The sequence below is a fragment of the Callorhinchus milii genome, unplaced genomic scaffold (genome assembly GCF_018977255.1).
Source record: "Callorhinchus milii isolate IMCB2004 unplaced genomic scaffold, IMCB_Cmil_1.0 Scaffold2, whole genome shotgun sequence".
NCBI lineage: Eukaryota > Metazoa > Chordata > Chondrichthyes > Chimaeriformes > Callorhinchidae > Callorhinchus > Callorhinchus milii.
The window spans coordinates 43294853-43307123 of NW_024704743.1; the positions used below are offsets into that span (position 1 = coordinate 43294853).

The window sequence follows — 12271 nt, forward strand, 5'->3', positions numbered from 1 at the left end:
AAGACAAATTTTACAGTGGCAGTTTTGTCTGTGATTTTTATCACAGCAGGGCTCCAAATTGCTGGTTTTCTTCTCTTCCCCCCAAAAAAAAAATTATGATAGGAGTAGAAGTAAGCAATCTGAGATGCTACCCTGCATGAGGGGCGCTATATTGTGGAGTCCTGTACCTCAGTGGTTAGAGTCCTCGGCCTGACAGGCGAGAGACCTGGGTTTGATTCCTAGCAGGGCAAAACGTTGGGCAAGTTTCTTTACTCCACATGCCTCTATTTACCTAGTAGTGAGTAAGAACCCGGTTGTTAGTCGATTGGGGGACTGCTTTGCTGAGGGTGATGATTCATTTTCCCCCCCAAAAAATAATAAATTGGTCACTCAACTCACGACTGTTTGTGTGCAATTGGCTGCCGCATTTCTCCCACAAAATATACAGTCAATTCACTTTACAGTATATTCTGTGAAACGCTTTAAGACGTCTCAACGGCGTGATAAGGTGCTATATCAAATGCAAGGATTAATATTATACAAATGCAAGTAATACTATAATAATAAGTTATTATTGTTGAAGTTATATAAGTTATAGAAACTCGCTGGTTTGTATCCCAGTTAGTGCTAAGTTTGGTGTCAGCCAGGGTTGACTGGGAAGGTCAAATTGACCACAGTCTTCCCAGGGTGAAGGAGTCCAGCAAGGACTCTGACTCCCAGTCTCTCTAGAGCACCCTCTACTGGTTGTGCGCGTGTGTGGTAGCTGGTTTGGGAGAGGTCAGCCATCACTGGCAGGACTCACCAATCTGTCAGTGTCCACTTGAGCAAAGTATTGGAAGGCAACCAGTGTCTGAAGCCACACCCCGGGAGAGGAGATCAGACCAGGAGCAAAAACAGGAAAAAAAAAGGGGAAAGCTAGATTTAAAAAAGATATGATGATGTTTTGGATATATGGGTCTGGTACCTGCTATTATTGGTGTAATTGTTATGTGCATCAGACTCTGTGTATCAGTCTTAATTTAATGTCTGAGGCTGCATAAACAGTGCAGAAGTGGAAACCAGTTGGGGATGAGGAAGCTAAGCACTGTAGACAAGAGAAGTACCACTCTCTGTCCTCAGTATTCTTTCCTCCCCCTCCCCCTGATATTGATTCAGAGTTGCCCCTCTGGTAACCCTAGCCAGATTACCCCAGAGAGTCATACTGTTCTACTGTCCGAGGGAGATCTTTCACAGCTGAAGCTGATCTGTTTACTCCTGCCAACCACGTATCTGTCTAGTTCCCAGTGTGGGAGTTGATCAGACTTAGCCAGGTTAAGTGCTCTGAGACGCCATCCGGCGGGGACGGTGCTATATAAATCCAAGTTGTTGTTGTGATCCCCTCATTCAGTAGAACAATCTGCTGAGATGCTTATTGTCTGAACTCGAACAATAGATTGGCCCTCTGGGCTGAGACAGAAACCTGCACAAACAGGTACGTTGAACAACGTCTCTCAACTGCAACCTCTTAATTTTAATTGTTACGAAGTTCCGATAATACCTGGGAAAAACTTCTGCCACAATGTTAACCAGTTTTCCAAGGAGAGGCAACAAGACAGCTAAAGCAAATGCTAGATTATCTGGGTGACAACCAGACATGAGAGTTTAGGGTTTTGAGGTACAAGCTCCGGAGGGAAGGGCACCTCGAGCAAGAATTGTGAGCGTAAAGAAAAGTTGTAAATGATCTGAGCTACACCGAGTCTTGACGTGCCTGAAGTAGTAGCCAGCACGTTCTGAACGAATTGATGTCCTCCCAGGTCATAGGTTAACATTGGGAATGTTTTGCACGACACGGCAGCTGACTGCTCAGGAACTTGAGGCAAGGGATTTTAATGTGTGAGTAAAGTACTGAAATCTATGTTTGGAAAAATATTTTGCTCCTCTTTTGCATTTGAAACCCAAATGTAATGGTAACAATAATAATCCTTGCATTTGATATAGCGCTTTATCACATCTTCGAAACATCTCAAAGCGCTTCACAGAATATACTGTAAAATGAATTGACTATATTTTCTGGGCGAAATGCAGCAGCCAATTGCGCACAGCAGCGTCTCACAAACAGTCATGTATTGAGTGACCAATTTAAAAAATAATAATTTTCAAGGAGTAATGGTAAGCAGGAATTTCATTGTCCATGTTAAAGTTCCACCATCCACTGTGCTTTTTCTCAAGTATCAGAGCCACAGAGCCATCCTGTTATTTTTAATGTAAGCTTCAAGTTGGTCGATATGAATGAACAAATGTAGATACAGTTCTTGTGGACAATTGCATAATTTCTGTGATATATGAACAACCTGTGCCGAGAGCTCTGTACAGTCTTACAGTACAGTGTGTGTAGTCTTTTATGAGTACGCGCATAGACTTGAATTCTTCTCCTATGGGTACAGATAGTGTAGAGTGCTGAGTGATTTCTGATTGATTCATTGTCCTTTTCTCCCCTCCTTGCTTGTTTCAGGGAAACCTTCCAGCATTGATCATCTGGAGCGGATCCAGCTGTCCGGGCTGTTCAACGTTCGGAAAGGGAAGATGCAGCTTCACAAATGGACCAAACGCCAGGTCATCCTGTGTGGAACCTGCTTGATAGTTTCCTCTGTGAAGGACAGCCACTCGGGGAAAATGCACGTGCTACCATTGATCGGGGGAAAGGTACAGTTGAGCTAATCGATTGCAGGATAGGTCTTTTTTGGAGTGGGGCGGGAGTGGGGGGGGTCGGCTGGGTTTCTGACACATGACCTGTCGTCATGCTTGAGAGTATCCAAATGAGGCTAACATTTCCATACATCCCAACTACACGTGGAAATCTTAGAGATAGATTATTGGAATGGAATGCGCACTCTTTATCTGGAGGGACGGTTCATGCTTACCTAATTTCAGAAAGTATTAGGCACAAGTTGGCAAGAGCCAAGGCTTGGGGACCCCAGAGTGTGTGTTGGAGTACTGCTGAAGTCTGACCAGTTAAAACCACTTAGCTTGCCATTGGATTGTCCATTGAGTGCGCGGAATGAGGTGGGGAGAACTTTCCTTTTAGGATGGTTTTAAAATGTTGAGTTCATTTATTGGAAGCTATTTTTCTTTTGTAATCCTCAGACTGCCTGCAGATCTGCAAAGACTTCAATCTGTGGGCACTGAGTGTTTTCAGTTCCCACACGCTAAAAAAATACTAATTACAGTAATAGAGCTCTCATGCTGATAGCTTAATTACTGTAATATTAACCCCAGGCTGTCAACATAATACAAAAATCATTTCAAATCGTTTCTGGGTCAGAAGATTGAGTTTGTGCCCCACATATAGGGACTTGAGCTCAGAGTCTTACACTTCAATATAGTGCTGGGGGAGCGCTTCTTTGTAGGGAGCGCTCCTTCCAACGAGATGTTATAATGAGGCCCCCTCCGCCTGTTCTTCGGATTTGTGTTCAAGATCCTGTGAGACTATTTGAAAAGAGAAGGGAGTTTCTCCCAACGTCCTGGTCCCTAATCCTACAGATTAATTGATCATTTGCCTCGTGGCTGTTTGTGGGATTTTGCTGATACAAATAGCTGCTGTGTTTGCCTCCAAAATGACAAATCAATGCTCATGACGTTACCGTATTATTATGGGAACGTTTCTCCCTCTAACTGCACACTGCCTACTCACTGTTACTCACTTCTTTTCACACCCCCACCCCAAAATGTAACTGCACATTCAAAGTGTGAGCCTGGCTCAGTTTATAACAGTCTTGCTCTGAGTCAGAAGTTTGTGGGTTCAAGCCCAACCACAGGACTTTGAATTTGAAGTTTAGGCTGACATTCCAATGCAGTGCTGGGGAAGGTGCTGCATTACCAGAGGTGCCGTGCTTCAAATCACCCCATTCAGGTGGACATTATAGATCCCATGGTACCATTGGAAAGAGAAGGGAGTTTCTGGTGTCTTGGCCAATAATCCACCGAATAAAATTGGTCACTTGTGCAAATTAATTGCTGTATTTGTGTTTTAATTTATGTTTGCCTAGAAATACACAGTCACTCAGCTTTACTAAATCCTGTAAAACGCTTTGAGATGTTCTCCCAACATCAAACGAGCTATCAAAGGAAAGGATTATTATGCCGGCAGCGTTTCAAGGGATAATGTTAATGCTCCTAACATATTTCTGAATTTCGCAGGCCGAGCTTGAGTGGACCTGATCTCACACTTGTGTTTTTTGGTTAAAGTGAGCCACAATGTTTTCTTTTGGTTTATGTAATCGGATCCTTTCTGTCTTGTGTAGGTGGAGGAAGTGAAGAAGCATCAGCACTGTTTGGCTTTCATGTCATCGGGACCACAGAGTCAAACCTACTATGTCAGCTTTGATAGCTTCCCAGAATATTTACGCTGGCTTCGACAGGCTTCAAAGGTGGGTCTATGTGTGCTGGGTGTCTGTTCTAACCTTCCACTCCCCTAGACCCAGGTGCAACAAATTTAATTTGTTGTTGTTGTAGTGACTGTTTTTACCCCCAGTCCCATGTTTGGTGGCTGTTTGTCTGAGGAGAGCAGACAGTCCTCAGGCTTCACTGTAACAAAAGGCTTTGCAGCACTAACCTGTTCCACCACTTGTTTGAAGCATTGTAGTACAAGTTGGGCTTTTCTCTCCAAAGACCCTTGACACACGTATGACGATTAAGTTGCAACTATAAGATTTTTGTTCCCCAAATTATGATGGTTTTGCGGCATGTTTTCCACCTTTTCTTCCTTATTTTTCAAATTAGGAATTTGCGCCCCCCCACCTGCCACCATAGCTAATTTGGCCCAGGTATCTTCTGTCTGGCTCAGGCAGAGTTTGTTCTTGCAGTAATAGTACTGACCCGGACCAAACTCCGTCCCCCCATTCTCACTAGTTCTGGCCAGGCTCCACTGGCTCCCCATCACCGAACGCATCAACTTCAAGATCTTCACACTCGTTCAAATCCATTCACTCCCTGGCACCTCCCTACCTCTCTGACCTCCTCACTCTCCAATCCACACCTGGTGCCTCCACTCGACTGGCTCTGGCCTCCTGCTTGTCCCTCACACTCTCCGCCCCACCATCAGAGATTGCGCTTTCACCCACTACGCCCCGAAACTCTGGAACACTCTCCCTCAATCCCTCCGCCTTGCCCTCCCTCTCTCCCCTTTTTTGTGTCCTGCCTGAAAACCTTTCTTTTTGACCGTGCTTACAGCCACCTGCCCCCACCACCTCGGCTTGGAGTCAGTCTCCGCCACTATTAAGCGCTGTGAGACGTTACCCTGGGTGGAGAGCACTATATAAGTGCAAGTTGTGGTTGTAATAATAATCCTTACATTTGATATAGCGTCTTATCACATTGTTGAGACATCTCAAAGCGCTGCACAGAATATTCTGTAAAGTGAATTGACTGAATATTTTGTGGGTGAAACGCGGCTGCCAATTGCGCACAGCAGTGTCCCACAAACAGTCGTTTTTACTCTATGGGTGGTTGGGTTGGGAAGTGAACAGGGGTCTAGAAGAAGAAACCTAATTCTCTGTTTAACAGCTGCCACCAATGTTGAGTCTTATGATTTTGTAGGTGAGGTGTAGAGCCTTGCTCTCTGCAGTACAACAGACTTGCTAATGCTAGTTCAAATGGTTGGAAAGGTGAAAGCTGCTGATTTCTGCAACTTGATACTTACCACAAACTTTTGTTTCTACCTTCAGTAGTGTTTCCGTGAGAAACTCCTTCAATTTAGGAAGGTTGCATTCATGAGGGCCTGTATTGTACGCAGCTTGTTCATGCCCGTGTAATGTCAGAGCTGGTGTTGAGGGAGCTTTTGTTCGGTTCCGCGCGCCTGAGTTAATCAGCTGTGCGGAGGGGATTGGGAGAGAGCAGAGGGGTACAGAGAAACGGTTTTATCCTGCTGTCTACGTGGGGCAGATCCATTCCTTGACTTTGTTTGCTTTTAAAACTCCCACACAGAACAAACTCTGGCATTTCACTCTGCCAACAGATTTAATAAAGCTATTGTTCCCGACTGGTGAGCACTGCCAAAATTTCCTTCTTAAATACCAAATTATGAACATTGGTGCCCAGTATTGTGAGCAAAATAGTACTTCAGCCTGGTTTTGTTTTATTGTGCATGAAATTCCAGAGGGAAGGGGGTGTTAGGGGCACGTATTCCGATCAGGTAAGAATGAAATCGTAATGAGATTAAACGAGATTAATAAAGAAGTGTTTATACACAGTTTGCTTATTTAAAGAACCTTTTAAAACGACAGAACAGCTCCCTCGTCTTAGCTGAGTATGGTGTCATACTGAAACAAATCCTGACCTTATACACAGTGCTTTATACCGTGATCAAAACGCTTCACAGGATTTGATGTAAAGCGGAGTGACTGTGTACTTTATAGGCAAAATTTAGCAGACAATTTTCACACAACAGTGTGAACGAAAACAGCACTGAAGTGAATGCTCCCAATTTTATCTGGAGGATCCTTGGCCAAGACACCAAGAGAAACTGACTTCTCTTTTCGAATAGAGCCATGGGATCTTTAACGTCCACCTGGATAGGCCGATGGGATGTCGGTTTAACATCTTATCTAAAGGATGCACCTCTGACAATGAAGCAATCCCCCAACCCCACATTGGGGTGTCAGTTCTAGCCTATGTGAGTTCAAAGTCCTAACATAGGGCTTGATCCCACAAACTTCTGACTCCAAGGTGAGAGTGCTTTCACTGAACCAGGCTGAGATCTGAATGAAAGATGATTGAAAAGATGTTCAGGCCTCAGAACTGTAGGAGAACCTTTTTGAAACATATTCTATGAATATCAAGCTGATTCATTTTTATCATTTATGGAAATCCTGAAATTGATTTCATTGATTTTTCTCTTTGCTAATTTTTTTCCTTTCCTGATTCTGGTCAGGAATGACTGTCGTCCTGCTTGGCAGGAAGCCTCCGACACCTCAGCCAAAAGATCATTCTTCACAGTGAGGCTGGATAGCAAGTCTTGCGGGCTATTCAACTCTACTGTAGGAGCCAATAGCCTAGTTTGATCCTATCCTCACCCGGGGCCCAGGAAGAGGAGGCTCTGGCTTGTGTTCAGGACCGTGTGGTCAATTTTAGTGCCTCTATGGAGATTTGCTGGCTTAAAATCCTCTTGGGATGTGGTTGACGATTTTTGAAAGCCAACGCAACATTTATCTGGTGTTTACGATTCGTGAACGTCTCAATCAGGAATTCTATTTTGTGTCTTTAAAAAAATGTTTCTGAAGTGCGATGTGCAAGGAAGGACTGGCTTTGGAAAACACAAGCCTTTCAGTGAGAGAAGTGCCTTTCAGGAGAAATCTTTAAAAGTGTGGAGGAGAAGGGGGAATGAGAGAGAGGAACGTCAGACTGGCACAGTTCTAATGAGGCTTCTTTGGTGCTTGGTGTGAGGGGAAGTGTTGACTCCAGCTCCCATGAATACTCTGGAGGTAGTCCTTCTGAGTATCAGATCAGCAATCTGCGTATTATGTCCTTTTGCTTGCTTTCCTTCGTGTATTTGTCCTTTGCTTATTTTGGAACACACGTCTGATGTAGGAGCTGTGTGGAGCAGAGCTGTGCTCATTCCAGTTCTCATTGCTGGCTGCACCTTGTTTGCAGTGAACCACAAGAAGGTCCCTCCAAAACAAAGCGAAACCTCCGAAGTGTTCTTGAGTTGTGCATTTGTAGTCTAATTGACCTTTAGCTTTATGAATCCACCTCCTTCTTCAAGAATAGAACTGCAGCCTTTTGTTTCTTTCTAATCTACTCTAAATTCAGGACTGTGTTGGTGAACTTTTCTTAATCCTTTTCCTTATCCTGGATTAAATCTGCAGTTATGGGCTCACCCTGTATTCTAGCTCTTTATAATAATCCTTAATAATCCTTGCATTTGATATAGTGCAGTATCGCTATGTGCTTTGTTGTTGAGACGTCTCAAAGCAATTCACAGAATATACTGTAAAGTGAGCTAACTATATATACTGTGGAGTCCTGTAGCTCAGTGGTTAGAGCATTCGCCTCGCAAGCGAGAGACCTGGGTTTGATTCCCAGCAGAGCAAAATGTTGGGCAAGTTTCCTTACTCCACATGCCTCTGTTTACCTAGCAGTAAGTAAAGCGCTCTGAAACGCCGTCCGGCGTGGAGGCCGCTATATAAATCAAGTTGTTGTTGTTGAAAGTAGGATTCCGGTTGTTAGTCGATCGGCGGATCGCTTTTCCAAGGGTAATAATTCCTTCAGTTTTGTTTAAAAAAAAGAATAAATTGGTCTCTTCAATCCATGACTGTTTGTGGGGACGCTGCTGGGTGCAATTGGCTGCCGCATTTCGCCCACAAAATCTTCAGTCAATTCACTTTACAGTATATTCCGTGAAGCGCTTTGAAACGTCTCGAAGACGTGATGAAGCGCTATATCAAATGTAAGGAATATTATTATTATTATTATTTTGCTGTCTATGTATGTGGTGCTGTTTTTTTTGTGATTGGAAGAGGGGACAATCTGGCGCCTTGTTGTCCTGGCTCAAGCCTTTTGATTCTCTATTTCCCCTTTCCCCCACCTGACTCCTGATTGCGTTGCCCGCCAGCACCTCGCCCACGTGCTCATTCATCATATGTAAGCCTAGAAGTCGAATGGATGGACCACTGTTTGTTCACCTGTTTACATTAAAGGAAAACTTACAAAAAGATTCAGTCACTAGGTCTGATTCTTCCACTTCTTTATTTAACACCAGCACAGTTTTTTGTGGCGTTTACTTATCCTGTCCATTTTGAGAGATCATAAAGGAAGGGCTTACTTGTATCTCAGGTAGATTTACAGAATCTCCCTGAGCGATTAGCTCACTGGGGCAGCAATGAAAGTGGCAAACTTGTTCTATGACGTCTGTTCACCAACACGTGCTTAACAAATTTCAAGCTTTTATTTCAAGCCCCAGGGAAAGAAGTTGGATTACTTGGTAATTAAAGTTGAATGTGAAGCTCTGTGTTCAGTTTTACTACCTGCTCCCTAGACTGCTGTTAAAGGCTCCCTTTTAATCTCTACTTGTCACAATTTTTCTCCCAATTTACGAGGATCCTCCTGGCTCACTTGAGAGCACTCTCACCTCTGATGAGTCAAAAGGTTGTGGGTTCAAGCCCTACATGGTGACTTTGAACTCACAATCTAGGCTGGGGCTCCTGTGCGATTCTGGGTGTGTCCATTTGATATGCACCACCCCTGTGAAAAAAAAGCGACCCCCACTCCCTCTCCGCTGCCCTGGAGTCATCTGAACTCCAACCTCTCCGGGCTTCCTCTCCCCTGACTTATCCTCCACGCTCACTCTCCTCCACAGCTCCCTCTCCATCAGTCTCAATGCCCTTGCCCCTCTCAACTTCCGAACCACCTCCTACTCATGGAAGTTACCCTGGTACACTAGCCACCTCTGCTTCCTCAAGGCACAGGTGAGTGCCGCTGAACGCACCTGTCTCAAATCTAACTGTCCATTGGCAGATCTGGCTGGACAACATCAAAACTTACTGCTCCGCCTTCACCTCTGCTAAATCGGCGTTCTTCTCCAAGACAATCTTGGAGGCCAAAGACAACCCCAAGCGCTCTGAGACGCCATCCGACGTGGAGGGCACTATATAAATCCAAGTTGTTGTTGTTGTTACTCTTCTTCGCCACCAACCGGCTCTTCTGTCCACCCTGTCAAGCCTCGCCCATCCTCTCCTCCAACACCAACTGTGAGGTGATGCTGGACTTCCTCGAGACCAAAATCGAGGGGATCCACTCAGCTGCCTCTGCCCTGCCAACTACTACCACGTCCCCATCTCCCCCTCACACCCCGGCTCCTACACATCACTTCATCCACATCTTCGAACCCTCTTATCTCATCACCACTACGTGACCCCATCTTCCCACCCTCGCCCGGCTCCACTGGCTTCCCGTCCCTCAGAGAATAGAGTTCAAAATTCTCATCCTCACCTTCAAGGCCCTCCATGGCCTTGCCCCTTCCTACTTCTGTGACCGGCTAACCCCTTATCAACCTTTTCTGCTCCCTCTGCTCAGCAACTCCGTCCTGCTCCACGCCCCATCATCCGCGGTCAGACCTTCACCCTCTCTGCTCCCACCCTTTGGAACTCCATCCCGCTCTCCCTTCGCCTTGCTTCCTCCCTTGCCCCCTTCAAGGGGCGTCTCAAGACCCTCCTCTTCGACCGTGCCTTTGACATCCTACTCTACCTGCCCTCCACCCCTTTTGATTCCCAAACCCCATCCCCCCACCTGACTGTCCAGTGCCGTGGGACATACTCCCGACGGGGAAGGTGCAATGCAAATGTAATTTGGTATTATATTGTAAGAGGTGCCAACCTTTGGATAAGACGTCAAACCGAGGTCCTGTCTGCCTGTTCAGGTGGATGTTAAAGATTCCGTGGCATTTTTTGAAAAGAGAAGGAATTTCTCCTTGTGTCCTGGCCAGCAATTCACCACATTTAATTGGTCATTCACATCATGGCTGATTGTTGGGACATTGCTCTGCGTGAATTTGATGCTGATTTTGTCTACAAATCATACTATTTACATCTCTCTATTCTGAATAATAATTATATCCACCCTGTTTTCTATCCTTAAGAATTTATCTCATCTCCACCATTCCATTAATAGCATGTCTTCTGTGTGGCTCATATCAAAAGCCTTCTGACAGTCCACATGTACCACATCTACATCCTTATCTTCATCAATTCTCTGTTATTTTGCCTATGAAATATACATTCACTGCATTTTACAGTAATTCCTGATAAGTGCCTATCAAATGCAAGGTTTATTAACACAACTTGAAAAATTCTCCTGCTCTGTTCATAGAGGCCAGGTGTTTGGTTCAAAATTGAGTGGGGGTGCGAAGGAGTGCATTGGGAAAAATTTCATGTGAGGGGATTTTTGTCTTTTTCAGATTGTTTCCCAGAGAATCAGCTCCGTGGACCTATCGTGCTGCAGTTTGGAGGCGCTGCCAAGTAATCTCTTTTACAGTCAGGACTTGACTCACCTGAACCTGAAACAGAACTTCCTTCGGCTGAAACCGTGTCTTGGAGCAAGTGGAGGTCTGAGCGACCTTCAGAGGTAACAGCCATACTAACTACCTGTGCTTAAACCACAGCATCTTGGGCTGTGGGTCTTTGGACTCGAGAAGCCCATTTCTCTTAAAAATTTTTAAAAAATCCCTGGAGAAGTTAGGTTTGCTGTTGTGGGCGGGGGTGGGGGGGGGATGGAGAAAGAAAGTGACAGAGAAAGACTAAAGAGAGAGATGTGATTTTCCGCATTGAAATATGCCCAATAAATCCACAGTTTTTATAGTAGCTATAATATTTTCACTGTCGATTTTCAAATTGCAGTGGTCTTAGTTGTGTCCAGGTGGTGAATGTGCTGTCGAAGAGTGTCCAGCATTGCACTAGATTCACTTTCACAGAGTCATAGAATCCCAACAGCACAGAAGGAGGCCATTCGGTTAATCATGTTTGAAAGAGCTACCAACTAGCCCCAGTCCCCTGTAGCCCTGCAATTTTTTCTTTTCAAGTAAATATCCAATTCCCTTTTGAAAGCTATTTTTTAATGAATTAGATTCGCTTATGGGCAGTGAGTGTAACAAAAAGGCAGCGACTTTATGAATGGGAATGTTTGTTTCTCGGGCGAGTGGTGAATTGCTCTAATGCTTATCCGGTGGATAACTTGAGTACAGTAGACTATCAACTGCATTGCTACATACCCTACTACTAGCTTGGATTGGTGTAGGAGTCTGAGACAAATAGCAGGTGGCCGGCCTCTCAAAAGAGTCAAATTTTATTCTTTCCAAAAAATGTTTCATGCGCTTGAAGCCTATAATGTTTTTTTTAAAAAAATAGAAAATAATGTTTTTCCAGTAAGTTGGAACCTCCTTAACTGACCCATGAGCTGCCAATGTCCAGCTGAGCCCACCTCGTTGCCACCAGTTTGCACAGGACTGATCTGCTAAAGCCTCCTCATGGAAGTGCATTTTCTTGTTGATAAATTCACGACAAACTCCCCTTTTCCCTCGTAAAGGACTATCGAGGGATTCACAGAGACACTGCTCTTGTTGCCTGGCTACTCTCAGTGACCCTTGTCCTCTGTTATAGGCTGTGTGGCTCAGGGTTGCACCCGCCTGTGAGTTTATCCACGATCTCCTCGGCAGTTACGTTTAGTGATTGAATTATCTTTGTTTACAAAACGTTTTTGTGAAGTCTCATATATATGCATTTGGCACAACAAGTGGAGCAGAGTCCCTGGAGTGGTACCGACCGCA

At 44.7% G+C, this 12271-nt stretch overlaps 1 protein-coding gene across 1 annotated transcript in view; it reads left to right on the forward strand.

Moving 5' to 3' along the window:
* The window catches only part of LOC103179960 (PH domain leucine-rich repeat-containing protein phosphatase 1), a 119099-nt gene that overhangs the window by 81687 nt on the left and 25141 nt on the right, over positions 1-12271 (forward strand). Inside the window, exons 2-4 of the mRNA XM_007895524.2 lie at positions 2471-2661; positions 4260-4385; positions 10907-11073. Of these exons, the coding sequence (XP_007893715.2) occupies positions 2471-2661; positions 4260-4385; positions 10907-11073 (484 nt within the window). The remainder of the gene's footprint in view (positions 1-2470; positions 2662-4259; positions 4386-10906; positions 11074-12271) is intronic.